The following is a 26,594-nucleotide window of genomic DNA, read 5'->3' on the forward strand; positions in this document are numbered from 1 at the left end:
AAAGAATGATGAAAACTGGCTTTTCTGAGAATTATTGAATTAATATACAAAACCGTCTACGTGCATTTCACGTACATTCATGCAGTTGATAAAAATGTATCCCTATCTTCATGCACCATAATCTTGGGTAATGAAGATTTTAGGTGTTTGGTAATAGTAGGGAAGTCAATCTTGGCACGAAGAATTATTCCTTCAGCAATTGGAGCACCGAGTAAGAAGCCCACTGCTGTACACACTAATGCCGTCCTTTGCAGGATCACGTTCATAGTCACGTCACATATCACTGGCCACGAGTGGCACAGTGTCTACGAGTCATAGAAAATTTTCTTGGTCGCCAATTATACTCGTGGTCGCCAGCGTTTGGACCCTCGCATCGTTTTCGCGTCGAAGTTTTCGCCCGAGCGGACCGGTCCTCGGTGTGAGATTGATCGGTGGCAAACTCGGTTGAAGACGAGACTCGGCAGCTGATCGCGACGGAAACCTGTTGAAACGCGGCACGAAAATAAAAGCGTGGGAAAAAAAAATATTCTTGAGATAATGATATGGGAGGAAGAAAGAAACTGCGAACTTGAACTTTTCTGGTGCGGGAAAGTTTTAGCGGCCCGCTCCGGCTGGGCTCACGGCGGAACAAAATTCCGTATGGCCTACAGGGTAGTCGGATCCTCGCGCAGAGGCCATGATGGGGAAGTATTCTAGGATCTTCTACAATGGGAAACAAAGAGGGGGAGGGAGAGGTTTGGGGTTTTCTACTGATAGATCATACGTGAAAAATAGCGTTGATTTTAAGACCTTGGATGTGCTGGCGCTGTAGTGATGAGCAATTGACAGCAAGTCACGACTCCATAGAGATGATTATCTGGCATAGAAATTGTTACTTGGCAGGAAACTAATCGACCTCTCTACGAGATTTCGACTGGCTTGCAGAATTTGCATTTTCGTGGATGAAGAAATCATGGCTGAACTACATGCGATACTGTTTGACCTGTTACGTACTGACATCTGCCAAAAGCATGCTTGACGGCTGCAATACTGAGCTGGGCCGCGGGCAGCGTCGTCGAAGCAGACGTCGAAACAGAGACTGCAGCCAAAAGTATAGTTGATGAGCGGATTGCTTCCGCAATCACATGTAGTTTCGTCTGGCAAAGATTTTCGGCGAAGCATGCTTTGGGAGGCGAATTGCTGGACCGAATCATGGGCGGCATCGTCGGACGCGTCAAAGACTTTGAGCCAAAAGCATACTTGGTGGCGGAAGTCCAACATGACACATAAGCTGATTCTGAATTTTCAAGAAAAAAGCTAGATATGTTCCATTTCTGTTGTACTCTGATTGTGGCAAACCCATTTGCCTACCGTGCGTTCTTGAGGGAGCTGGAGAGAAGGGTAGAGGAGGAAAGAGATGCCAAAACACGGACTGGAATAATGATGAAATTCCTGCAATAGTATGAAAGACCTGAGATATTTGAATTCAGTGAGATTTTCCGTGAGAGAATTTGCGAAAAAGACATTTCTGGCCATGTGGCATCTTTTCGTTGCCTGTTGGAACAGAGCTGTTACGAATTGATGGACCTTTTCGAATTGGGTTTTTACAATCAAGTTTTCAGCAATTGACTTTTTAGAATTTGGCAATTGAATTTTTATCTCTTCTATTTTGGGAAGAATCGCCACGATTTCACCTTTGCGGTGATCTGATGGCTTGAGTGGCTTCGATGTTTAATTCGACTCCATTCGCAACCGCACAGTGCCGGGAAATTGCACCCGCGAGTGACGGACTCTTCTTCTTCTTCTTCTTCTTCTTCTTCTTCAAAGATACACTGTCCAAAAAGCATAAAATCCACCAGCAGTATCTTTTCAGCAGAGAGTTACACAATCATGTTTTGCCATCTGTGAATCACTGCGTAAGCTCAAGTCATGCACTGTGTTGCGCCGCGGCACGTCGTGGTCCCGGTGTGAGTCATCTGCCTCAAATACGCAGAGTATGAGAAACTGAGTTACGTCTCCTGAAAACATTTGAGGAGGCAGAGGGAACAACCAATATTGTCAGTTGCCAGTTTTTCTCTGACGAACCAAAAGTCGTGCATGGTTCTTCCGGCGAGAGGCGCGCCCTTGGACACACTATAGGACCTAGCCAGGCCACTGTGCACATGAAGCTGAAGAGGACGAAACATATAAAAGAACGATAAAAAGAGAGCAAGACTACTTTTTAGAATAAACAAACAAGCTACTACGTCTTCTATTCATTTGACCCGCTGCCTTTGTTTCACCCACTGGGCCCGCCTCCCGCATCACGCTAGGCCAGGCACAGCCGCACAGTGTTGAACAAGCTCATAAGCTGTCGCGGGCTGGAGCCGCACATGGCAGCCGCATCGAACCTCGTCCTTGCATCAACCTCGCATCACCACCAGCCCCGTCGACATCTCGAGCCACAGTGCATCCGATCGAGTTCTCGCCGAATGCCGCCACTTATTTAAAAGCATCTTCTAACTTTGAAGGCGCTTCCTCGCCACATTTACGCCCACCCCTTCCTCTTCCAGCCTTCGAGATTCTCTCGGGCGAATTTGAGTTCGCGATGCAGGAGGTCTGGACTTGCGCCCATCTTCCGTGCGAATATATAAAGGGGTCGTCCCCCCGATCTTTTGAAGAGGTTTTCCCTCCTTCTCTTCCGACCGTCTCTGCTTCTTCTACCATACACACCATACAAACCATACAAACCACAAAACCATACAAGCCAGCCAAACCAAACACACCATACAAACCTCAGTGATACAACCATTATCACCACAACGCAAAGTCTGCTATCAAAGCAGCCCCGCCAGACAAACTAACAAGTTTTTGCTTCTCTCACACAAGCCTGCTACAAAGCAGCCTGCAATCCGCCAAAATCTCACACACCTTCTTCAAACCTTCAAACCTTCAAACCTTGAAACATCCAATATTTACGCAACTGTTACACGCAGTCATAAAAAGTCTGGTTACGTACAACCCGGGCTAAGCAAACATTGCACTGCAGCAATACTCTTCAAGTACAAATTACAAGCACTACTTGAACCTCCGAGTTTCAACTCGACATACTTTGCGCATCTTCTCCATCAAACAGGAGAGGACAAACAAACCATCATGGCACCCAAATCTCTCTCCGAGATGGCTTCGGCCGTCGCAACCAAGAACATCAAGTCAATCATCAGCATTGGCGACCTCCACTTTCCGGCCGTCCGTCACATCCTCATCAAGATTGACAGCGCCGCGCAGCTGCGTCGCATCGAGCTCAACTGCCCCCAGCTGCAAGGCGAGACGGGAGAGCTCTGGCTCCGGCTCATCGAAAAAGACTTCCCACTCGAGCTCAAAGCCAACGGCTACAAGCCCAAGAGCGAAGACAAGTGGTACAAGGTCTGGTCAAAGTACAAAGCAGAACACGACCACTCCCTCCAAGCCTCCGAGGAGCAGCTCCGCGCCGCTTTCATGGGCCTGCAAAAAAACAAGGAGCAGAACACGAGCAAAATCGTCGAGGGCCGCTTCCTTCCTCAGGACGCCATACGCCACAAGAAGCGCAACACGGGACCCAAGGACAACACGTCCAGCGTCTTCAACTTTGGCGCAGGCAGCCGCACCAAGACCCTCACCGCCGCGGGCGTCATGCGAAAGGCCCGCCGCGAGGCCAAGGAGGTCCGCAACATCCAAGGCGCCCTCTCGCGCTCCGTCACCACACCCATCCGCGTGCTGGAGAGGCAGCACCTCAAGGCACCCCCTCCTGCCATGGTGCGTGAGGCCCGCATCGCCGCCCAGCCCGCCTTCCGCACTCCGGAGGCGGAAAAACGCGAGCAGCACATCCGGGAGATGGAGAAGAGGCGCAGCGCGACTCTGTCGGCACATGCCCTGCGCGCCGCCTACATCACAGACTCGGAGGATGAAAACTCTGATGAGGACGAGGCCCCTCCACCACGCAAGGCAACCAAAAAGCCCTCTGCTCCTCCTCCTCCTGCACGTGCACAACCCGTGCCTGCAGCATCGCAAGCCAAGCTGTCTGCCCCAGCCCGCAAACTGCCCGGCTCTGGCGGCAGCATGTTCCAGCGCAAATTTGCCCCTGGCAAGGGCACTGCCAAGGTTTCTCCCCCCAAGCCTCTGCGCACTACAAACACCACTGTTGCGGCGGCACAGGCTTTGCCCACCGGCAAAAAGCGCACCAACAGCGAGGCCAACCTGGATGCAGGTCCCTCTACCCCCACCAAGCGACCTGCCACTGGGCAGCAGCCTGCGCTGGTCTCGCCCGAGCTGTCTCCTCTGACCAAGCAGCGCAGCTCGTCGCAGGAGATCAGGGAGAGTCTGTCGCCCAACAGGGATTCTTCACCTCCCAAGGCTGTGCCCCGCAAGAAGAAGACCGTCAATATCTTCATGAAGCGTCCTGTCAAGCGCACTTGAGGGTATGACCGTGGCATAGAAAACACGCAAAAACACACACAAAAAGACACACACACAAAAACACACAACACATAAACGACACTCGCACAACACACACACACACACACACACACACACACACACACACACACACACACACACACACACACACACACACACATAGCGGGTACACTACTGTACAATACATACGTTACGCATAGCGACTTGAGACTTTTTGATTTTGAATTTTGATCTTGGATTGTCATTTGGGATCGATGTTGGAATCTGTCTTGATGGTACATGACCAGGTTGGATTTTGGGGGGTTTGGGGTTTGGATATTGGATTGTCATTTGGGGTCAGAGGTATCTCTGTTTGTTGTTGCAACCTGTCTTGATGGTACGTGACAGTCTTTTTTTTTGGGGGGGATTTCATGAGATTGGCCTGTTCGGCCATTCAGCGATTTGGGTTTTTGGTTTCTTTTTTTCTGTGTTGGATTTGGACATGGCATACGCTGCCAGGAGGGCTTTTGGAGGGGTTTTCTCGCTCATTTTGCACGAGGGTGCCTTGTCTTCGGGCAGTTTGGAAAAGTTTCATAAATTGAAACCGGCTTTCATCATTGATATACCACAGCGACTTGAAATTTCACTGCTTCTTTGCCTCTTTACTCAAAAATGCCTGATAAACTCTGTGTGAACTTGTAATTTTCTGCTGTTCATTCATGTAATCTGACTGTCTAGCCTTTGGCCGCTGTAGAGTAAACACAAGCGCGTTATCCGTTTGCCGTGCACCCACCCTTTTCCTTGTGTTCTGCCTCCCTGTGTATAAATCGCTAATGTTTCATAATTTCCATTGTTACTGGAGATGTGTTTATGTATGTTTCCTTGTTTTTTTTGTTCCCCGTCCATGAAAAGAATAGAGAAGGGCTCGGAGAATGTTTCTGGGTCTTGCGGACATCTTCTATTGGCGACCGCCGCGGAGGGCGAGGACCAGATGCAGCGTGTCGCCGCCCTTGAGATCGTAGTCGGCGGCCGTCTTGTCGTCGGTCCTGCGAGGCCGCGGCGTCAGTACACAAAATCAAAGGAACAAGATGAAGCGAAGGGTGCCCTCACATTTGCTTGCCGCCGTAGATGAGGCGCTGCTGCACCGGCGGGATGCCTTCCTTCTCCTCGACCTTTTCCTTGATCTGGGAGACCTGTTTGTCCACGGGCCAGCGCCGTCAGCGCTCTGCCAAACCCCACCCCCGCCTTTTCCAGCAGCACATACCTTGTAGGCAGACTCAATGTCGAGCTCAATCTCCTTGCCGGTCAGCGTTCGCACTCTGCGCACGCGGCGGGTTAGCGAGAGGGGTGGTGTGCCTTGGCGGCCAAGTCTGCGCCAAACGGGGGGCCGTCCTTACTTGATCAACATGGTGGGCAGGTTGTGTCTTTGTTGTGTTGGCGGTCGGAATAGGTTATGGTGTTTTTTTTTCTTTCGCGCGCTGGGGAGGTGTTGTGCAAAGTGGCAAGATGGAACGAGGTCGAAGAGGTTGAACGGTCTTGCGCGGGAACCGTCATCGCTGTGAAGGCGGGACGTGGTGGGGTATCTAGCTTCGCTGTTAGCCGCCTGCCTGGTGCTGTTGCCTGCGTGACTGCATTGGTAAACCAAGTCGAGATGCTGACTGCTGAAATTGGATTTAAGAAAACCCCCACCACAGTTTTTGCCCAATGTTGATGGTATTGAGGATTGAATCACTTGATTTTACGACAAGTTGATCACGAGATGGTGTGGTGGACGGCTGCCACATTCGAAGTCAATGTCAAGCTTCCTTTCATCCATATATTGCTATAATACACTCCATACGTTTTGAGAAATACAGTGGAGATTTAGTTTGTGAGAGAAGTCCAGAGGTTAAGCTCCAGCTACTCTGCCCGTTGTACGCGCATCTGCTTCGCTTCCTTCCGCGCGTCTAGTTCTTCTCCTCCTTATCAAACACGTTCAGGCCGAGACCATCGGCGTCGAGCATCAGTCTGTTCTTGGAGCCCGACTCGTTCATCTGCTGGGCGATGAGGCGAGCGTTCTCAATCTTCTTGAGCTCGAGGTAGGACTTGCTCTTCTTGACGGCCTCACCAATCAGCTCGGCGGAGCGGGCCTCACCCTGGGCCTTGACGACCATGGCCTGCTTCTCCTGGCGGGCCTTGTCGACGACAAAGGCGGCGCGCTGGGCCTCTTGCTGGGCCACCTGCTTGGCCTCGACGGCGGCGGTGAACTCGGGCGAGAAGGCGAGGTGCTGTGTGTTGCATTAGTGAGTGCGGCCTCGACAAGGCTGGAGGCAGGCAAGGGAGGGACAACGTACAGTCAGGGAAACATCATCAAGCAGAATGTTGAAGCGGGCCGCGCGGCGCGACAGGTTCTCGCGGACGAGCTTGGCTACCATCTCACGCTGGGTAATCAGCTGGCTGGCGTTGAACTGGGCCACGACACTCTTGAGGACCTCGTTGACAATCGAGGGCAGCACGCGCTCGTCGTAGTCGGTGCCGAGCGTGCGGTAGATTTGCGGCAGCGCATCGACCTGCGGGCGCGAGAGCACACGGCAGGTGATGTTGACCATTTGCAGATCCTTGGTGCCAGTCAGCGAAGCGACGTTGCGCGGCTTGGCTCGCACGTCGTAGACGACGGGCGTCTCGAACCAAGGGATGTTGATGTGTGTTCCTAGCAGCACACTCTTTGTCAGCACGTTGCAACTTCCTCAGCCGACACACCACTGCAGAGTGGAAAGACGCTGCTTCCAATCAGGTTGCTGCTGCTGCTCCTCCTGCTCACCTTCGTTGTAAATCTCCTTGCTGACTCCAGAGAGCCTCTTGTACTTGATGGCGCGGTGACCACCGTCGACGTTGAAGAGCGCGTTGGACAGCACCATGGCGCCGCCAATGAGCAGCGCGCCGCCGAGGAGCGCGGGAGCACCGCCTCGCGGCATCTGAGGGCCTCGTCCGCCGGCTCCGCCCGAAGACTGCTGCATCTGGCGCAGGCGGCGCATGGCCTCTTCTTGCCAGTTGTTTGACATGGTTGCCCGGGTCGTTCGGCTCGGTCGGGGGGTATCACAAAGAACTTGCGAAGAGAAATATGTCGAGATAGCGCGACGATTGCCCAGTCCCTGTGTTGATTGTCGATGGAGATGGGATGGGATGAGGTCGCGGAATTTTGGAGGCGAGCTTGACGGCTTGGAGCTTGAACGGCCTGAGGCTGGCTGGTGCTGGTTGGAAAATGGGGCCGAATTTTTGGCGGTGCTTGGTTGGCTCGCCACGAAGTCTAGCCTAACCGCATTAGGGGCTACATGATGGCTTCAGGTAAGAGAGCACAAGCATAGGAAAATAAAAATAATAAGACTCAATAGGAACAAGGATAAAATCGATGTAGAAATTATGGCTCTAGTCTATTTCATTGTTTGCATCTCGACTAATTGTTGTTTGAATACGACATGGTATCTGATTACTTCCATAGGAATGCTCTAGCAACATCCTCTACGACCTACCTACCCATGTACAGTCTCGAAAGTCATAACAACTGCCAGGTCTGTTTATCCGCAAAACCCAATAGCAATGGACGCAGAATCGGGATTGGGCTTTCGTGCATAACCGTTGAGCATCCTAAACCCAGCCCGGCAGCTCCGGCCTTCCTCCATCACGTCGTGAACCCCCTCGAGGCACTTGGCTGCCTCTCTCATCGTCTCGCCCGCCGTCACGGTATCGGCCAGGCGCAACTCCCCTGCGACCTTTTCCATCTCGCACCGCAGCAGCCAGCGCTCCCAAGTCCAGCCTCCAACAATACTGCACACGCCTGCAATGCTGCCGGCGCTGCCCATGGTCATGGCTTCCATCTGACGAGTCTGAGACGCCTCTGTGGCCTTTCCCTCAGTACTAGACACAGCCGGTAGCTTGTAAAAGTCTCGCTTGGCTCCCATTGGCAGGCAGACCCAAGCGCGGCGCGTTTCGGCGAAACCAGCTCGCGCAAGTCTTCTCAGCCAAAGCTTGGATGGGCTGGGATCGTAGCCAAGAGTTTTGAGGGAGAAGCCAAACTCTACGCTCTTTGCGAGGCCAAGAGGACCGGCGTTCATGATGTCTGAGTCAAGGATGGAGAACTCGAGATAGCCACCGGGCTTCAGTACACGCATACATTCGCGCATGCACGTCTCCCATTCATCTTCCCCGTTTTCACCAACAAACTTGAGGATGCTGTGAAGTTCGCGGGCGGAGATGAGATCAAAGTGGTTGTCAGGGAATGGCAAGCGGCTTAACTTTTGCACGGCGACCTGACGGTGGTTGGGTGGACCGGGAATGTTGGCATTGGACAGCTGACGGATGGCCTTGGTCGTGACAGTGTAAATCTTGGCGTTGGGGTACTGAAGAGCACAGTGCCAGGCCCAATCACCGGTAGCTTGTCCACCGAGGTCGAGGATACGGGCCTTGTCGCGGGCCTTTCCATCTTTGCTCACTGTAGCCAAGGAAATTCTAGCTAGCCGTTTCGTGACGGGAGCGCGAATCAGGCGTCCGCCGTTGAGGAACTTGAGAGCGGCGACGTGCCAAGACGGCATGGCAATCTGGTTCATGGCCTCGAGCTCCTTTTCCCTCCGAATCTTCTCAGGATCGTCTGTCAGATTCAGGTCGCCACGTACGACGTTGGCGCTGAGACGCTTCTTGGCTGACTGAGGGACAACGCTCAACTGATATTTGCCAAGGAGCTGGTTCACGTGAGTCTCGCGGAGACCAATACGCTGGCCCTGAAGGGCTTCAAAGCGTGGGAGCTGATGGACAAACACATCCGAGCGTTGCGTGCGCACAATGTAGTCTTGAAATGCCCGGTAGTATGCTGACTCTTGGCGAAGAAGCTTCGACGGAAGTCGCTTGGCCTGAACTGTCGGCAGAATGTGGGAAAAGCGTACCACCTTTTTCTGAGACTCCAAAATCGCCTGTTCCTGATTCCCCAGCTCATCTGTCTCCTCGTCCACAGTCTCGGCAATGGTCTGAAGAGCACCATCATCAGACTCGTCCACACCTTTGAGATACGATCGCTGAGCCAGGAGCCAGAGCTCAGTGCGGTCGAAGTTTGAGAGAGCGGCTTTCTGCTGCTTTCGAGCGTAACCGGGGTTGTAGTCGACGACGATCTCAGTGGGAGCATCTTCGACATCGGGAGATGAGGGAGCTGCGATGGCTTGGTTGAACTCGGATGCCTTGGGTGTCGGGAGAACTGGACGAGCTGTTGGCATATCGTCCTCTACATCATCATCGTCATCATGGATCTCGATAACCTGCTCTACAGGTTCAGAAGAGAATCCAGAAATGCGATAGAAGCCCTCTGCCGAGTCGGGTCGACTGGGAACAGGCGGAATGTCGGAATCAATATTCCATGGGCATCGGTAGAATTGTTCTGCAGTGGTCGAAGTAGGCGGCGGCATGCCTCCCGGAGACTGGCTCGGCGGATGCCATGTAGTTCGCGTTCTTGGGGACAGACCGGAGAAGAAACCGCCAGGAGAAGGAATATCCAGCTTGCTCAGCTCTAGAAGGGACTGGCGAGTTGCATTCGAAGTACTGGGGCGAGGCTGCAAAAGCTCCGTCATGAGGCGCAATGGAAGCTGTTGCATGGGTGTGTTGGAACGCATCTCAATCTGTGTCACCTCCAAGGGCTGAGAAGATTCATCTTCGGACTCGGCATCGTTGGAAGACAAGGTGTGAAGAGTGGCAAGAGCACCTGGCTGAAGTCGCACGCCTGTCCAGTTTTCGTCGTCGGAGACTTCGTCGTTGCCAATTACAGGAGTGGGCGGAGAGCTCATTGCTGCCAGCTGCTCAGAGGTCAAGCTGCCATCGAGAGAAGGTGGCGCGGACGGGACATGGAGAGCCTGCTGTTGTCCCATGAAGCTGAGTTGCGCGGGGGACATGGGTAGTTGCGCCGAAGGTGTCAGCGGAACTGGTGATGTGATTTTCTTCAGTCCATCAACAACAGACCACTCTTCGATGTGATTCGAGGGAATAACGAGGCGGCCCGGGAATTTCGAGGACTGCTCGGGCGACTGCTGGCTCTTCTTAAGAGACATGCTTCTGCGCAAGCCGCGGGGTAGGTCATCTTCATCATCCGACACGTCGTAAATGTCCTCGAACTCGGTATTATCTGTCGCGACACTAACACGATTCCACGGGTTCGAAGACGTCAACGGCGAGCTGTCGGCAGAAATGGTGGAAGGAGATGATGGAAGAATCGGAGCAGAGAGAAAATTGACGCCACGAGGAGTCGGAAAGTGGTCGCTCATTGGTGAGAACCAGGCGTGCGCCTTGACTTGCGGGTTTTGGCAGGGCATATCAATGTGACCATCATCGCTGTCCTCCTCTAAAATAGGATTAAGTTGCCTTTTTTGCCTTCGACCCAGCGAAGGCTCAGCGGGCTGGAAGCTGCTTGGTGGCGCGCGGAGAGTTTGGGCCATGCTGAAAGTGTACTATGCTATACCGGATAGCGTACAGTAAAATCCCGTCTCGTGGCACCAAGAAAAAAGTCAAGGCAAATAGTAAAGTGGTATCGTGAAGGAATGATCCGGCGGCCGGCGCCAGGTAGGACGAACAGAAGGACAGGCTGCTTCGATCAACGAAGCGTCTAGTATGAAAGCAACACAAAAGAAAACGAAAGAGATATTAAACAGAGGCGGAAGAAGCGAAGATGCAAGACCAAAAAGGACGGCCATACTGGCCTGGGGTGGCCGGCCGACTTAAGCACTTGCACAACCAAGTTAGGCGCCGGGAGAGCGAAGGCTTGCAAATGTGTGCGGTCGCATCCATCATGGGGTCTGTTGCATGCCAGATGGGGAACCAAACAGCCACAGCAACGTCAGCGCATACTAACATTGCTCAGTAGTGTGTGCCGAAGCAAGAGGGCGCTCCGAAACCTGCCTGTGGAAGATGGGATGGGATGGCTCGCCGTGGGGCATCAGCCTCGTTAGGCTACGGAGCAGCCAATCGACGACGCTGTCGACGCGCCCGACGCTCAAGAGGGTGGGAGAGTGTCGAGAGCCACAACTGGGCTCAAGAGCAGGGTTGTTACGACTTAACGGCGATGTGGCTGTCAGTTATGGGACACCCATGCACGTGTGTGACCAATGAGTGATGTCGTGAGGTAGCTGGGCGCTTAATTTTCTCTTAGGATGACTGGCTATTGGGCGGGGTCCGTCGATAGTGAGGCACATCCCATTTGGACTCTGAGCGGTCGAATTTGAGCCAAGATGTTGTCAAGGTATCCGTAAGTGGAATTGCCAGTAGCCCTGGGAGGATAATCGACGAACGTGTCGTACGAGACCGTTCATTGCGCTGCCGCCTGTGCAGGTAGCTTGGGGGCCGCACATCCCGCCATCACTCATGCGTCACACACCCGTTGGATACCTCGGCGAATCGTCAGTCCATTAATATGGGCCTCTGAGCTGCCGATATTGAAAGTGCGAGAGCGGATATGTCGATGGCCGGAGACGTTGAGAGGTGCTCTACGAACTGCTCCTTCGCTTTGGGTGGTGTAAGTGGCAGGTTGGTATGGCAGGAGAACGGAGGGCGGGTGGGGACAGTACGCCGTCGACTGCCAACCAAACAAACGGCGCTCAAACAAATAGAAGCACGCGACTTTGCTTCGGTCTATTCATTCTGCCAAGCACCATACTCTGATTATCTTTCGTGACTATTTTCCATCGTCTGCTTTTTGCTTAGTCTTCTATATTTCTATTGATATTTTCCCCGTTTTATTTCTTTTCACAGTATCTAAAAGCCACTGCCGTCCTTTTTTCGCTACGCCTCCCGGCTAGCTTGTCCCGCTGGTGTAACTACGTCGCAAGACTAAAGAACCATACGGAATTGAAAAAGGAACGGGCGATGTGTTGAGGTAAAAGGAAAATCGAGCAAGGTAAAACAAAACCAGAATTGACTGAAAAGTGAGCTACATGTCTCTAAAAGTAGATTACCTCATCGTTTTTGGGATACCAGCGAGCTACTTGAGGCAGGTTCCTATTGTCGCGTCCTCCAACGCGACTCTTTAGTGAAGTGGCTTGGAATTTCGACGCCGACGAGTGCAGTGCACAATAGACTAGTACATACGCAATAAAACAATACCTGGATAGGCCCGAGAGAACTGATATAGAAATACTACAGTGACAAGTGTAAACTATAGACTGTTGCACCAATTGTTGCGCTTGCCGCCATTGTAGTACAAGAGTGGCGAGACGCCGCAACAGTCAGGCAAGGTCCCGTCCCGTGCAGCTCGGGGCATAGCAGAACATAACTGCACAGGAACCTTTATCAAAGGGCAGAAAAACATGATGAGAATGAGAAGCAGGAATTAAAAATCTACGAAAAATCCTCTCATAATTTCAAGTGCTATTCCAGCGCATTATTTATTCTTGCAGCGTCATGCTCTGTAGAGTCGCCCCACGTCGACAGCTGCCCCTCCAAAACTGATTTTACCCCGCGGTGAAATGTCGTCGACGTGAACAAGACCTGCAACCAAAACACAACAAACAAAGCCCTGCCCAACAAACATAATGGCAGACACAGAGCAAGGAGACGCTCCCCTGGAGCCCCAGGCACGCATTGTTACATATTGCGGAGGTACGTTTCCCGAGCGAGCCACATGGTCGAGCCAGAGCAAGTCACGCGCAGAAATCTAACAATGGTTCTCTCTACAGTCTGCACTCTGCCCCCCGAAGTACGTGCCATTCTCCGGCGCGCCTCGATCGATTTGAAGAGAGAGAGAGATAAAGGGAAAGAGCGAGAAGCCAGTATACTAACCGATGCGAAACTGCAGTACTGCGAATATGGCGGCACGGTAAAGAAGTGCCAGGATTGGCTGCAGAGCAACCAGAAGCAAATGTACGATAGGATATGGTCAGCAGGTTTGTCGCTCTCCCCAAGCCCCATATTCGACTCCCGGTGAAACTGCTCACACCAGGAACAGAGGCCCTCGAGGCAGCCACAGCGTCCCTATCCGTCGAGGCCCAGAAGCGCGCCGCCAAAGACGCCCAGAAGAAGACGGCCAAGGCCGAGGCCGCCGAGGCCAAGCAGGCCGACAAGCTCGCCAAGAGCGTCATCACCATTAAGCGGATCGAGCGCAACAAGCGCAAGTTTGTCACGGCCGTCATTGGTCTCGAGACGTTTGGTCTGGATCTGAAAAAGGTAAATGCTGCCAACACCCCCCCCCCTTTTGAACCACGCACGCACGCGCCACGCGGCACAGACTTTGGGGCTGACTACTAACACTCTTTCCCCTTTGTATAGTGCGCCAAGGACTTTGGCAAAAAGTTTGCCACGGGCTCGTCCGTCACAAAGGTCGCCAGCGGCGGCGAGGAGATTGTGGTGCAGGGCGACGTGAGTGACGAGCTGGAGGAGTTTATTCTAGAAAAGTACAAGGATATACCCGAGGACAACATCGAGTTCGTGGACGACAAGAAGAAGAAGAAGGCGGCAGCGGCCGCGGCGGAGCGTGCCAGTTAGCAGGGCTAAATCACCCTTGGATGATGCATGTCTTTAGGATTACAGAAGCAAGAGCATAAACATTTCCATTCGCCATGATGCCAATCCGAATCAGAACTAAGCTGCCTGTGCTTCCCGAGCAAAAGAGGTCCTTTCCTTCCATGTAACGCCGAGTCGTGCCCACCAGAGAAAACTGCAATGTAAAACAAAAAACGCCCAATCAAACCCGTCCCTAATCAAAACCATGCTGAGCAGTCCATGCTCTCATCTCCATTCCTCACGTGCGCTTGCGAAGAACTCGTCCAGAGCTGCTCGTTGTGGGTGCCGTGGCTCTGCTGTTGGCTACGCCTTTACGAATGCTGCCCATGACTGATTTCTTCGTGGTCGCCGTGCTGGCCTTGGACGCGACCGGTTTGCGCACCACGGTACCATTGCTAGCCTCGCTCGTCTCGCTGTGAGCACTGATGCGGCGCCCCGTGCGGGTCGCTGGGCGGGCAGGCTGCTGCTTCGCCGGCGCAGCACGTCGCGTCTTGGCCGCGCTGGCGGGCGCAGGGGCAGCGCCTCGTGAGCTGGCGGTAGACGACGACGTGGTGACCTTTCTGGAGCCGGCAGCGCGTGCGGCCTTGGCCTTTTCCACCATGTTGGACAGCATCGTCGTGGCCGAAGCGGCAGAGCGCGCGCCTCCAGCCTTCAGGGGCGAACCGGGTCGGCTGAGGTACGACTTGGTGGGCGACGTGGGAATCTCGCGGTGGGCGAGCCGAGAGTTGGATGATGTCGGCGATAAGACCTGTGTTGGGCGGACCGAGTTGTCCTGCATGGCCGCGCGAACGCGCTTCTTCATCGCTTCACCATCGATTTCGTTTTCCTTGTCTCCGCCGGAAATTTCGGTGCTGCACACGTTAGAAGAGTTTCAAGTCGAGCGGTATAACAAAACACGTACCTAAGACGCTTGTTGCTGCGAGCAGTATTCGGACGCGAGCTGTGTTTCTGAGCGGTGCTACGCGACACTGGACCGTCCTTGGCCGGCACAGGAGGCCGCATAGCTGCTTGCTCCTGATGAAGATACTTGAGAAGCAAGTCTTCCATCTTCATTTTTCGCAACGCGGTTGGAATCCGGTTGACGCGGATCTCTATTCGTGATCGAAGGCCTTGGGCTTGGAGGTTGTATTGCGCGCGCAGTCGTCTCGCTCTCTCGGTAACTACATAATTAGCATCGTAGAAATATCTATCAGCTATAGATCACACACCCTCTAGTTGCAAGTTCTCAATCAAGGTCTGTTTTTGGTGCAACGTGATGCCAGCCTGTCTCTTCTTGATAGGGCTGCGCTCTGTGGGTGTGGTCGGCTCTTCTTTGACGGGCACCTTGACGCCGCGCTGCCTCGTCGAGGCAGTAGACTGGTCAGAGCCTCGCTTCTTTGATCTCGCAGGAGCCATTTCGAGTAATTAAGTATGTCGCGCTATTGTTGTGGCAGGAAAATCGCAAAGATGGAAATGCAATGCAGATGAGTGGTGCTGGATGCTGGACGCCGGTCGCGCGCTGTGAGTGGCTGACAGCGCCAAAGTAAACAAACGGTGCAGCTCGTTTTGGATTATGTCAGCTTGCGGAGCTCTCAAAGTGGTAGCGGCAGGTCAAAGTAGAGATACAAAGAGAAGCTGCTGGAGCCCCGCAAATTTGGGCGCTGGCAAGGTATCCGCTACCAGGCCTCTGTCAAGCTCCAGGCTGACCATCACTGACGACTGGTGCAACTGGCATTCATTGCTTCCTTGACAACCATTCCCATCTGCGCCATCAGCACCGACTGTCGGCCAATTCGACCACCACCTTCCTACAACCACGGCATTTTAATCGCAGAAAAAGAATAACAATACTCATAGACCCGCCGTCAAGATGGTTCTCGAGGCGGTCATGGTTGTCGTTGACAACAGCGAGAGCAGCCGGAACGGAGACTACCAGCCCACGCGATTCGATTCACAAGTGGACGCCGTAAATGTCCTGTTCCAGAGCATCACGCAGGGCAATCCCGAGTCCTCTGTTGGCCTTATGAGCATGGGAGGCAAGGGACCCGAGGTTCTCGTCACCCTGACGACAGAGCAAGGCAAGATCCTCGAGGGCCTGCACCGCACAAAGAAGAAGATTGGCGGCTCTTCGCATCTCAAGACGGGCATCCAAGTTGCTACCGTATGTCATTTTGTTACAAGTGAGCGCTGTTGCAGCTATTCTGACATTTCATAGCTTGCCTTGAAGCACCGACAGAACCGATCGCAACGCCAGCGCATAATAGTCTTTGTTTGCTCACCGATCGAAGAGACCGATAAGGAACTCAAGACCCTGGCCAAGAAGATGAAGAAGGGCAACATCTCCGTCGATTTTATCCTGTTCGGCGATCTTGACGACGATGAGACAAAGACAAAGCTCGAGAAGTTCAACGAGGAGGTCAAAGGCAGCGAGGGCTCCCACTTTGTCGTCATCCCCCCGAGCAGTAAGTTGCTCAGTGACCAGCTTGTGTCCAGCCCCATTCTGCTTGGCGAGAACTCGTCCAGCGGCGGCGGCGGCGGTGGCGGCGGTATGGGCGGTGGGAACGAAGAGTTTGAGTTTGGCTTCGACCCTGCGCTGGAGCCGGAGCTGGCGCTTGCCCTTCGCATGAGTATGGAGGAGGAAAAGGCGAGACAAGAAAAGCGTGCGCGCGAGGAGCAAGAGGCTGCGACCAGGGCTTCGCTGGAGGGCGTCGCAGAGGAAGGCGAAGGCAGCGGAAGCAAGAAGGATAAGAAGGACGACGGCGACAAGATGGATACGACCTGAAGGCCATGCGGCGCAGGCGCTGTACATTAGACAGAAGCTATGAAGGTTTTTTACACAATAAAGGCACCAGAAGCATCAAGTTATGAATGACTGGCGCGCTCCTTCAACATAGTGTTTATTCGTTATATTCATGTCCACGGCTTGCGCCGTGTTTTAGCGGTTGTTAATCTCCCTAATGTACGACAACAGCTTGCGGTCAAAAATGTCGCACCGCACCGGCATTTCCAATGAGTAGAACGGATTCTTCATCACGTAGTCGGCGTATAGGTCGTATATCCGCCGTATGGTGACGTCGACGTTGGTCTGCGTTGTGTCCGTGAAGAGCAGGAACTTGGTCCCCGTCATGGTGTTGAAGCACTGCAGGCGAAAGTTTTCCGTCTCGAGCACCTCGAGCCCCGAAGACGGCTCCGCCCTGCTCGGGACGCCGCCGGGCGCGGTCGGCGGCGCTACAGGCCTCATGGGGTTGAGCCTGGCTGTGATGGCGTGGACACTGAGGGTCTCGCGTGTGAGCGGCTTTGTTCGTGGCGCCATGGAAGCAGCGGCAGAAGCAGCGACTTACCCATGGAAGGTACCCGCGAGGACGAGGTAGTCATTTGTGCTGATCTTTTGTAGGCCCGCCTCGTGAAAGACCTTGTTGTAGATTAAGCCACCAGCCTTGTTGATGATGATGAACGCAAACACGGTCCTGTGGACGCAGTTAGCAGGGCCCATTCTCTCACTCAGTGGAGTGAAACAAACATCTTGTGTGAAGTTATGCCACTTTTGGCCGCGACTTTTCCCTTTTCTCAAGATGCTCTCAGCTTCGATGAAGCTATCACCGGTCCACGGTCTCTGGCTGGGTTGCCGAACCACGGCAGGAACCACGGCGAAGATGTGAATTCTGAGAGCTCTTAACAAGAACAGAGCCTTTTCTATCTTTTCAATTGTAATGAATATACAAAATGAGCTTTCGTCGCAGGTGTAAAGACAGTGAGTATATGAATGATGGCCAAGGGGAAGTCCAGCGTGGGCGGCCACGCTGCGCGCGCTGGTTAGGCCGCTCCAGCGCCAGGCCCCACTAAAATTCACCTCGAACGAGCCTTGGCTCAGCGCTCAGCAATCCGACAAGACGTGTGCAGCGCTGCCTCGAACAACTTATTTTTCTCTCGTTCCACGCAGACATTGCGCCTCTCCACCACGGCGCCTCGTCGAGTTCCGAATACGACATCAGTGTATATATACACGCGAGTGTCGACGACTGCCCTTTGCTGCGACTGTCCTTTGCTGCGACTTGTCCCTTTTTTTCCTGCGCGCGCCACGACGAACCCGTTTGCAGCACACACCTCGAATATTTCGAATCACCGCTCCTCACAATGTCCAACAAAATGTCACGGCCCAAGCCGCCGCCTCCCGGCAACGAGGAGGCATCGGCGACGCTAAACCTCGGAGAGTTTCAAAACGTCGACACTCTGACGCTATCGGAAGCGTCGCTGGTCCTGAACGCGCTGGTCGCGAAGCGTCGCAACGACCGGAAGAATGTCAACGAGACTGAGTACGCATATGGACTTCGGAAAGGGGAGGGGGAGAGTTGCTGTGGGAGTTGGATTGGCGGATTGCTAATCGATAATGTGTGAAATTTGCAGGATGCTGAACCAGACGCTCAGCTACCTCGACCACTTTGCGCGCTTCACGCAAAAGGAAAACGTCGAGGCCGTCGAGCGACTGCTCAGCGCGCACAAGGACCTGGCCAAGTTTGAGCGCGCCCAGCTGGGTAAGGGGCACGCCTCATCGCAAACTCAATTCCTTGCATTATATCTAACCGGGAGCAGGATCTCTATGTTGCGAGAATGCCGACGAGGCCAAGACGCTGATTCCGTCGCTCGCCGACAAGATCAAGGACGATGATCTGGAAGACTTGCTCCAGGAAATCTCCAAGCTGCAAAATCGGTAAGCGCATGTGGTGCTGGGGAAAATATCTGCCTTTGCAGGGACACACGACAAGACCAGTGGGGTTGTCGACAGCACGCTGGAGGCATTGGATCCCTTTCTGTCTCTTTACATTTCTGGCGCAAAGGTTGAAAACAACTATGGAACGGCGTTTTTATGCTTCCTCGATAATAGGGGAAGAGAATTGAATTTTATGTAAATTTAGACTGTTGTGTTTTCCTCATATTTGAGGTACGTGAATGGCGAGTGCCGAGACTCCAAGTATTGTTTGAGTTTTTGATATAAAAACAACACAAATACTCAAAAATACAGCATTATTTCGGTTGCAGCGCCAGTTATCTCCTCTTTGCTCCACCTCCGTGGCTACTATTTGCTATCAGTCTCTCGGACCAGTCCCTTAAACTGGTTCCACTGATTGATGTAGGTCGGCCGTCCGTTCTCCCGTGGTGGCAAGTGGTTGAGCGTCGCTCGCGGATCGTGGCTAGGGTGGTGCTTAACCGCCCTTGCGGACCGCGTCTCTTGCCTTTGGCTGCCGTCGACGGCAACGGCGTGACCAGTGGTCACGGCCGTGTCGGGCAGCTCTATGACCTGCAGGCCGCGGCCATCCATCTCGAATGTGTTGGGCGGCGGTGGAGGCGACGTCCTAGCTGGTCGATCCGTCCGGCCTGGGAGAGAATTTGAGTCAGCACTGCTGTGTTGGATGAGCACCCGGTTTATTTTACCTCCAAATGGTGCAAACGGGTCGTAGCCGTATCCCTGCCCTGAAGCCTGATGCGGCGTGGGGTGCTTCGGCAGCGTGGTAGACCCCCGTCGTCGTGAGGGCCGTCGCCCAAAGATGCTCTCGTGCAGGCGAGCTTTATCCACCAACAGACTCTCGTTTCCGTTTTCTCTCTCCACCTCCTTCACCTCACGATTGCGGCGGCGGCGGCTCCTCCACACCCAGATCAGAACAGCAATTAGGGCGACAGCAAACGCTCCACCTACCGCGATGCCAACCACGATTCCCGTGTTGATGCCGCTGCTGGGTTGTTTTGCAGGGGCGGTGGCGGAGGGTGCTATAGGAGATGGGGTCTCAAAGGAGGACGAGGTGATGGTGTCCTGGGTAGCGTTGATGGTAGATGAAGCTGTGGGATCTGTGGTTGTGCTGGGCAGCTCCTGGGTTATGGTGGTGTGTCTCGTCACCGTGACGGTGGAATCATTGGAGATCGTGGTCGTAACTCCAGAATCGGACATTCTAGAAGGACTGCTGGAAGTAGGTGGCGTGGACGACGAAGATGGCGGCGATGGGCTGGAAGTCGGCTTGGGTGTGGACGATGGCGACGCTTTGCTTATGAAGGCCTGGCTGGTAGTAGTAGCAGACGCTGGGGACGACGTAGAGTCGTCAGACGACATGACTGATGATGTTGAGGTCGCCAAGGTTGATGTCGTACTTGAACTTGACTGCCTAGTCGAAGACGATTTTGCTGCTGAAGATGAACTCGAAGAGTCTTCTGGGTCTTGCGGCTTGTCGGGGCAGCTGCCGCTGGTGCAGACGTCGACGGAGCAACACCCAGCAAAGCCGTTGGAGCAGCGATACCACTGCGTATTTTTCGGGCAGGCGGTAGGGTAATCTTGCGCCGCTGTCGCATCCGTCATGATTACGTTCTGAAACGTAGCGTGACCGGGGCAGACTCGCTTGCTGCTGGATTGTGTTGCACAAAGTGAGGAAAAAGTGAGGAGGTCGTGTAAGTGGCGTGTGGAGAGCGCCGCAGAGAGACAGAGAGTGCCAAGTCTGCTTTTGCCTATTGTCTTCACATGCTAGGCATTATATCAATCGAGAATATTGATATCAAAGGAAGGATAAGAATGAAAGAGAACGGGAGGATGTGAAGTAGGGCATCATGACGGTAAAGTATCGATCGCGCATCCCGACTGAGCGGTGGCCCGACAGTCTGGTCGACTATCCGCCTGGTCCATGCCCAGCATCCAACATGCAGGGAGAGCGGCCACTGATACTCTCCCGAGCCTTAGTGTTGATAGCCGGCATCAATCTAACCTCAATACTGCAAGCGCAAGTCTGCAGGCCGTACAGCAGGACTGCCACATGGAACGGGTCGTACACGTCCAAGACCAACACGACCCTGCGCGCCATTGCCTCCAAGCGGCCATTCCGACAACCTCTCTATTTTCGGAATTGACGCGATGGAATACGAGAGTCCATTTCGAAAAGGCTGCAGAAACAAGGCTGAGCAAAAAAGAAAGAGAAACATATGCATCTTGACGTGGGGTTTCTATTTCGGAGGAGGTCGCGGATTGGCTCTCCAACTCCCTCGCGCACCACCCGCGGATCAAAACAACAAGTATTTAGCCCGCTTGGAAGTGGACGGCTGGCATCATCGGCGGTTACAGTATGCAGGGTGATACACACCGGGCGACGGGCTCAGAAGCAAGTGTCCAGAGAGGGTGTGTGGCTTGCATTAGCAGACGGGACAGCCCGCGCTGTATTCTGCCTGCCCCAGAAAAAAGACATCGCATTATGCCTTACAGATTTCAGATGGAAGGCGAGGGCCTCTCGGCCTACACCATCCCATTTGTTCTTTGGCGAGTAAACAAAAAGGCAAAAAGGCGGGCGCAGAGCCAGCACCCAGCCATCGAAGAGGGTGGTCAGCCACCAGCCGCCCGCCCGTGTTGTGAAACCTCAGCCGCGTCTTGGAACACGGATAGCAAATAACGAGAAACAAAAGATACATAAATTCTCAGTAAATAATGCAGATGAAACAAAAACTTCCTATCAAGGACGCCTATATCTTTTCCGTTTAATACACAATGAGTCTAACCGCTAGAAGCAACACAGCCACGTTTGCGTTTCATGACAGATACTTTTCCCTACAACTTCTCCAGCAGCAGCTTGCTGCCGCTGTTTCCTACCGCCGGCTCAAACTTCTTCTTGTTGGCAGCCTTCTTCTTGCCAGCCTCCTTGTCTGCTTCCGCCGCCAGCTCCCGGGCCTCCTGGGCCGCTTTTTGCTCCGGCGTCTGCTCCTTGGCTGCCTTATCCAGGAGCTTTTTATTCTTCTTGAGTGTCTTTCTCACAGCCTCGGCGTCGCTAAAGTCGCTAGCCTCGAGCAGTGCCACCACCACAAAGGAGCTGGGGCCTGTCGCCCAGTCCACAATGTAGTCTGAAATCACAGGATATAGAATGTTTGAGAATCCCAGCGCCGGCTCGCAGGGGATAATCTTGCCCGCGGCCTTGTCGAAACGGCCGCCTTGAATGAGAGACTTGAGCATGCGGCCGCCAAATGGCGTCTTGGAGACGTGGACCTGAGGCTGCAACTCGTCCTCCGGCACCTCCTCGTTGGGGTTGCCCTTGGCGGCCTGGGCCACCGCTTCCAAGGCGGCAGCTTTGTCGCCAGTGTTGAACAGAAGGATATCTGCAATAAACTGGCAGCCAAACGCCGTGGCCATGAGGTCGGACGGGGCGGTAGCAATGGCTTCGAGGAGATGGGGAATAAGGGTAGCAATAAGTTCTTGGCGACGGGCATCTTCGTCCTTCTTACTCGTCGTCTTGCGAATCTCGTGAACTTCGTTAAGAAGTTCTTGCGCGAATGTGCTACCAGGAGGGAAAAGAGATTTGGACATGCCCTCGAAGAGGTACATGAAAGCCAACCTAGCATGTGGATTGTTGACGGCGCCAACAATGTTGATTACGATCTCCTCGTTCTTCTCGCCAACGAGTTCAGGGAAAATGGACTTGGCGGTAAGCTTGGTATCATCAATAACGTCGTATGCGGTAAGAATGACCAGGTGAGCATGTTGATCGCCGGCCATGGTCAAGAATGTGTCCTTGTAGCTCTTGAGCAGCTGCTTTCTGTCCTTTGCGCTGCCGTACGCAAGCATCAGGCAGACCAGTCGCGAGCCTGAGCGTGTAAATGCCAAGTTCTTGAGTAAATCGTTGGTCTCGTCGCCCTTGATCAGCTCCAAAAATTCCGTGAACTCCTCCGAGCCGGGCTCCGTGGCCAGATAGTACTGAAGCATGGCGTCGTGCAGCATGGTGAAGCCGCTCATGCGCTTCTGCACAAGTGTGTTGATCATTTCGAGCAGCGACTTCATAATGGGGCCGCGTTTGCTGGGTGTGTCGGCAAGAATTTCCTTGAGGTTGGCCGTTACAACCTTGTCCTTGGTCAGCTCCTTGAGGGTGAATTCAGGGCCGTACCACTCGCGGAGCAGGTAAGCCTTTTGTTCCTTGGTCGCAACAGTACGGTAGATGTCGTCCAGAATCCACGAGGCTTCGGAATGGTTGATCAATTTGCGGACTCGGCCGTAAAAGTTGGGAATGATGAGGTCACGGATCTCGTCGTCGTTCTGCACCATGAGCTTGCCGATAAGGAACTTGGCGTAACGGCTCTCGGCCAATTGTGCGTAGCTACCCTCGAGTTCGCGGGCAATCAGTTTGCGCTGCTCGGTAGTGGCATACTTGATGGCGGTCTGGACTGCGCGGACAGCATCGTGCTTGAGGACAAAGTCCTTCATGCGGCCGGTAATGATGGTGAAGAGTTCGGCAACGAGTTCCTGGCGCTCCTCCTTGGGGACGTGAGACTTTCGGCGCAGTCGCTCCCAAATCTTTTTCGTGCGCTGGACTTCGTCGGCAAGGGGCTTAGCGGCCTTGCGCTCGGCTGCAAGCTGCTTCTGTTTGGCGTGCGCTTCGCGAGAGCTTTGGCCTGAAATCCATATTAGCCAGAGTTCCTAAGTCCAATCCATTGTGTCCCGCATACCTGGCTCAAACGTCTTTTGGTAGCCTTTAATCGAAGGCTTGCCCTCCTTCTTGTTATCGAGCTGGACGCCGCCGTCGTCAGAATCGGAAAAGTCTTCAGAATCGTCCGAGCCTTGATCGACTGGCGCAGCCTTTTTGTTTCCGTCAAGACGGGCCTTTTTGGCCACGGCGCTGGGCTTCCCCTTATCTCCCATTGTAGCCTTCCTCTTGCTACCCACGGCAGAAGATTTGGTAGCCATTTTCCGATATGATTGCTTTTCTTGGAAATTGTTATGAGAAAAGCAGGTCTGGCGAAGCAGAATGGACTTTTTACAGCGGACCCAACGTCTGCACCAAAAAGTTGCAAGCCTTCTTCTGCGCTTTCCGCTTTCCAAATTTTTTGCAATCTGCCAGGCGGTGAAGCAGCACTAAGCCTAAATGGATGCACCAGACCCCGCGCTACAGGATGCACTATTAGGCGGATGCCAATGAGAGCGCGATTGTGAATGAAGCAACCAGGAAGGATATTTTATTTTTGAGACAGATGAGAAACAGCAGATTATAAAAGAGACATCATCAAAGAAATTAACTTCTAGTTTTAAATCAATTTTCCCCGGCAATATGCTTCTCTTTCCACACTAAAGCGGTGGCTCTGTCCGTCACTAATAACTGCCTGGACGCCGTCTCGCTGTTAGCCTTCTGAACCGTCTAATTATGCTGCTATGGCTGACAGTTGATTTCTGACCGCTTGCTCGGCCAGAAACTGCGTTGGGCACAATTTTAAGTCGCCCTCTACTTTGTCTTAGAGTATAGTGTCCGGGATCATTGTTAGAGAAATAAAGGCCACCAGAATACTACTCTGGTGGCACTTATACTGTCAAGTTAGTAAGCAGCATGTTGTAGTCCTGAACTCCAGCGGCGCAACGCGACGCTAGCCTACCTACCCACTCCAGGCCTTGCGATAGAGGGGCAGTCTCTCTTTGACAGCTTGAAGTGCCTATTGTCGGTTAGGTTACCAGGTTCAACATCATGGGTCGTGAAGAGCAGGTTGAGGAGCGAGAAGTTCTCGACTCCATTTTCCCAGAAGAAATCACAGGTACGGCGTCCACCCGTGACAGTGTGCCCCTCCCTTGAAGAGATCCTAACTCGCTGTGCAGATGTCTCGGAGACAGAATTCAGAATATCCATCGCCCTGGACATCCCCGACTACCCCGAAGATGAGGAGCCTCCGAAATTCCTCCTCTCCGTCCGCTACCCGGCAGAGTACCCGGATGTAGCCCCCGACCTCGAGATCATGGCCGCGGCCGATGGCGGCGCCACCGAGCACTTTGACACGGGCGACGACCGTGAGCACCTGCTCGCCAGCGTCCAGGAGACGATCCAAGAAAACATGGGCATGGCCATGGTCTTCACCATCGTGTCCGCCCTCAAGGACGCCGCGGAGCAGCTGGTGCAGGAGCGCAAGGACGCCGTGGCGCAGGCCGACGAGGAGCGGCGCGCGGCCGTCGAGCAGGAGGAGAACAAAAAGTTTCAGGGCACGCCCGTGAACCCGGAGACGTTCCTCAAGTGGCGCGAGGGCTTCCTCCAGGAGATGGAGGAGGAGCGCGTGCGCGAGGAGGAGGAGAGGCTGGCGGAGCTGAAAAAGGCAAAGATCAAGGAGCCGGTCAAGCTCTCGGGACGCCAGCTGTGGGAGCGCGGCCTGGTGGGCAAGGTTGACGAGGGCGACGAGGACGAGGATGCACCTGTGGAAGGAATGGAAAAGCTCGCTGTCGAGGCGGCATAGATAAAGTCCAAGAAATGAAATCAGTAAAAATTGTAAAATACTAGTTGACGCTTCATAACTCTCAGCTACACGACATGCCGCACGCGTAAAGAGATATACGCTTCTTCGGTCTGTGACCTCTATATTCATGCCTATCATTAAATCCAAGTGTTATATCATCATGCGAGGCTGCCTCAACGCCGTCTAAATGCGCAATCAAGTCCTTCGTTGTCCTTTTGTGTATCCCAGTCCTTCATTTTCGTGTGTCCAATCTCTCTCATGCTTTAGTCCTCCATTTCCTCGTCCTCATCATCATCCTCGTCCTCATCGCTGGCGACGTCCCACTCGTCCTCGCCCTCCTCGGGCTCGCCAATCTCCTTATTAATGCTGAGAACGAGCTCGACGGCGTGCTCGCCCAGTCTTTCGTCCTCGTACTCCTGGACGTCGAAGAGTTTCAGGCACTGGGCCAGCCAGCGTCGCGACGACTTCCAGGTAATCGTAAGATCCTCCGAAGGGTCGGCACCGTTTGCACTGCCCTTGGCATCGCGGAACTTCTCGCCGGCCAGGTACAGCGCCCAGCCACCGAGATACCAAGCCTCGATGCTCTCGTCGTCGTCGGTGACGAGACGCTCGAGAACCACGAGCGCATCCTCCATCATTTCCGTCTCGAGAAGCAGACGGGCCAGCGCAATGCGGGTCGGGAAGTCGGGCACAGCGGGGTCTTCGGGGGCGAGGTCCTGCCAAAGCTCCAGGCTGCGTTTGAGGGCAGTACGGGCTTCGTCGTTGCGCTCCTGTGAGATGCGCACATTGGCGACCGTCTGCCACGTCTCGGACGAGCCGGGCGCAATCATCATGGCCTCTGTGACGAGCGCCTCGCAGCGCTGCTCGGCATCCTCTTCCCACGACAGATCTGTCATGTAAACTTCGGCGACGGCGCAGAGCACTCCGCCGAGCTTCTTTTGCTTCTCTTGGTATGCGGCCTTCTGCTCGGGAGTCTTGTTGCTGACGGCGTCGAGGGTCTGAATCTGTTTGCGGAGCGCCGCGGCGCCGCGATCGAACCACTTGACAGTGTCCTGGCCGCCCTCTTCGCTGAGCTCGGCGAGGAACAGAAACTTTTCGGGACCGCCACCGACCTTTTCGTCCATTTCGCCATCCTTGTCAATGTTGGCGGCGCGCTCAAAAAATGAGCGGGCTTCCTCCACTTCGCCGTCTTCAATGTGTAGCAGAGCAAGGAGGTTGACGGCTCGGAGCTCGAAATCGCCGCCTTCGCCAGTCGTCGTCAAGGCCTTGTCGGCGAGGCCAATCGCTTCCTCAATGTTGCCGACTTCGAATAGGGTCTCGGCGTCGTCTAGAAGGGCGCCCGGATCGGACTTTTCCTTCTTTTCGGGTCGACTCGGCGCCATTTTGAAAGAGAGCTTTTGTGAGGAAAGAAAACGTGTTTGCGCAAAAGAAAAGAGTCGAGCTTGGCCTGGTCCCCTCAGTTGGAACATTGGGCCTAAAATTTTTGGCTGGTGCTAATCGAT

The 26,594-nt window shown here is 53.8% G+C and overlaps 13 protein-coding genes across 15 annotated transcripts; 5 read left to right on the forward strand and 8 right to left on the reverse strand.

Annotated features, from left to right (window-relative positions):
• Positions 1-3,114: 3,114 nt before the first annotated feature.
• LMH87_007216 (uncharacterized protein) lies at positions 3,115-4,413 on the forward strand (the record flags this gene model as incomplete). Of its 3 annotated transcripts, XM_056192269.1 has the most annotated exons (2): positions 3,115-3,660; positions 3,723-3,761. In XM_056192269.1, 2 exons carry the CDS (start codon positions 3,115-3,117, stop codon positions 3,759-3,761), a joined length of 585 nt encoding a protein of 194 aa, XP_056060505.1. The 3 variants fall into 3 exon arrangements, with proteins under 3 accessions (XP_056060505.1, XP_056060506.1, XP_056060507.1); XM_056192270.1 differs by having other exon boundaries at positions 3,115-4,413; XM_056192271.1 differs by lacking the exons at positions 3,115-3,660; positions 3,723-3,761 and adding an exon at positions 3,832-4,413.
• A 937-nt stretch (positions 4,414-5,350) lies between these two features.
• On the reverse strand, positions 5,351-5,800 carry LMH87_007217 (uncharacterized protein; the record flags this gene model as incomplete). The annotated part of the gene is made up of 4 exons (XM_056192272.1): positions 5,351-5,438; positions 5,503-5,585; positions 5,657-5,711; positions 5,790-5,800. 4 exons carry the CDS (start codon positions 5,798-5,800, stop codon positions 5,351-5,353), a joined length of 237 nt encoding a protein of 78 aa, XP_056060508.1.
• Positions 5,801-6,338: 538 nt separating this feature from the next.
• Positions 6,339-7,433, reverse strand: LMH87_007218 (uncharacterized protein; the record flags this gene model as incomplete). Its single annotated transcript, XM_056192273.1, has 3 exons — positions 6,339-6,659; positions 6,726-7,081; positions 7,193-7,433. The coding sequence occupies 3 exons, from the start codon at positions 7,431-7,433 to the stop codon at positions 6,339-6,341; spliced, it is 918 nt and encodes a 305-aa protein (XP_056060509.1).
• A 513-nt stretch (positions 7,434-7,946) lies between these two features.
• LMH87_007219 (uncharacterized protein) lies at positions 7,947-10,841 on the reverse strand (the record flags this gene model as incomplete). Its single annotated transcript, XM_056192274.1, has 1 exon — positions 7,947-10,841. One exon carries the CDS (start codon positions 10,839-10,841, stop codon positions 7,947-7,949), a length of 2,895 nt encoding a protein of 964 aa, XP_056060510.1.
• A 2,088-nt stretch (positions 10,842-12,929) lies between these two features.
• On the forward strand, positions 12,930-13,878 carry LMH87_007220 (uncharacterized protein; the record flags this gene model as incomplete). Its single annotated transcript, XM_056192275.1, has 5 exons — positions 12,930-12,996; positions 13,074-13,093; positions 13,193-13,280; positions 13,343-13,560; positions 13,663-13,878. 5 exons carry the CDS (start codon positions 12,930-12,932, stop codon positions 13,876-13,878), a joined length of 609 nt encoding a protein of 202 aa, XP_056060511.1.
• A 256-nt stretch (positions 13,879-14,134) lies between these two features.
• On the reverse strand, positions 14,135-15,291 carry LMH87_007221 (uncharacterized protein; the record flags this gene model as incomplete). Its single annotated transcript, XM_056192277.1, has 3 exons — positions 14,135-14,747; positions 14,798-15,056; positions 15,105-15,291. 3 exons carry the CDS (start codon positions 15,289-15,291, stop codon positions 14,135-14,137), a joined length of 1,059 nt encoding a protein of 352 aa, XP_056060512.1.
• A 454-nt stretch (positions 15,292-15,745) lies between these two features.
• On the forward strand, positions 15,746-16,657 carry LMH87_007222 (uncharacterized protein; the record flags this gene model as incomplete). The annotated part of the gene is made up of 2 exons (XM_056192278.1): positions 15,746-16,036; positions 16,091-16,657. The coding sequence occupies 2 exons, from the start codon at positions 15,746-15,748 to the stop codon at positions 16,655-16,657; spliced, it is 858 nt and encodes a 285-aa protein (XP_056060513.1).
• Positions 16,658-16,810: 153 nt separating this feature from the next.
• On the reverse strand, positions 16,811-17,864 carry LMH87_007223 (uncharacterized protein; the record flags this gene model as incomplete). The annotated part of the gene is made up of 4 exons (XM_056192279.1): positions 16,811-17,147; positions 17,217-17,342; positions 17,396-17,416; positions 17,860-17,864. 4 exons carry the CDS (start codon positions 17,862-17,864, stop codon positions 16,811-16,813), a joined length of 489 nt encoding a protein of 162 aa, XP_056060514.1.
• A 145-nt stretch (positions 17,865-18,009) lies between these two features.
• LMH87_007224 (uncharacterized protein) lies at positions 18,010-18,587 on the forward strand (the record flags this gene model as incomplete). Its single annotated transcript, XM_056192280.1, has 3 exons — positions 18,010-18,188; positions 18,280-18,407; positions 18,466-18,587. 3 exons carry the CDS (start codon positions 18,010-18,012, stop codon positions 18,585-18,587), a joined length of 429 nt encoding a protein of 142 aa, XP_056060515.1.
• Positions 18,588-18,949: 362 nt separating this feature from the next.
• On the reverse strand, positions 18,950-20,218 carry LMH87_007225 (uncharacterized protein; the record flags this gene model as incomplete). The annotated part of the gene is made up of 2 exons (XM_056192281.1): positions 18,950-19,248; positions 19,306-20,218. 2 exons carry the CDS (start codon positions 20,216-20,218, stop codon positions 18,950-18,952), a joined length of 1,212 nt encoding a protein of 403 aa, XP_056060516.1.
• Positions 20,219-21,448: 1,230 nt separating this feature from the next.
• LMH87_007226 (uncharacterized protein) lies at positions 21,449-23,569 on the reverse strand (the record flags this gene model as incomplete). The annotated part of the gene is made up of 2 exons (XM_056192282.1): positions 21,449-23,277; positions 23,332-23,569. 2 exons carry the CDS (start codon positions 23,567-23,569, stop codon positions 21,449-21,451), a joined length of 2,067 nt encoding a protein of 688 aa, XP_056060517.1.
• Positions 23,570-24,338: 769 nt separating this feature from the next.
• LMH87_007227 (uncharacterized protein) lies at positions 24,339-25,092 on the forward strand (the record flags this gene model as incomplete). Its single annotated transcript, XM_056192283.1, has 2 exons — positions 24,339-24,405; positions 24,467-25,092. 2 exons carry the CDS (start codon positions 24,339-24,341, stop codon positions 25,090-25,092), a joined length of 693 nt encoding a protein of 230 aa, XP_056060518.1.
• Positions 25,093-25,355: 263 nt separating this feature from the next.
• Positions 25,356-26,474, reverse strand: LMH87_007228 (uncharacterized protein; the record flags this gene model as incomplete). Its single annotated transcript, XM_056192284.1, has 1 exon — positions 25,356-26,474. The coding sequence occupies one exon, from the start codon at positions 26,472-26,474 to the stop codon at positions 25,356-25,358; it is 1,119 nt and encodes a 372-aa protein (XP_056060519.1).
• Positions 26,475-26,594: the final 120 nt, after the last annotated feature.

This window comes from Akanthomyces muscarius, chromosome 1 (genome assembly GCF_028009165.1).
Source record: "Akanthomyces muscarius strain Ve6 chromosome 1, whole genome shotgun sequence".
NCBI classification, from domain to species: domain Eukaryota; kingdom Fungi; phylum Ascomycota; class Sordariomycetes; order Hypocreales; family Cordycipitaceae; genus Akanthomyces; species Akanthomyces muscarius.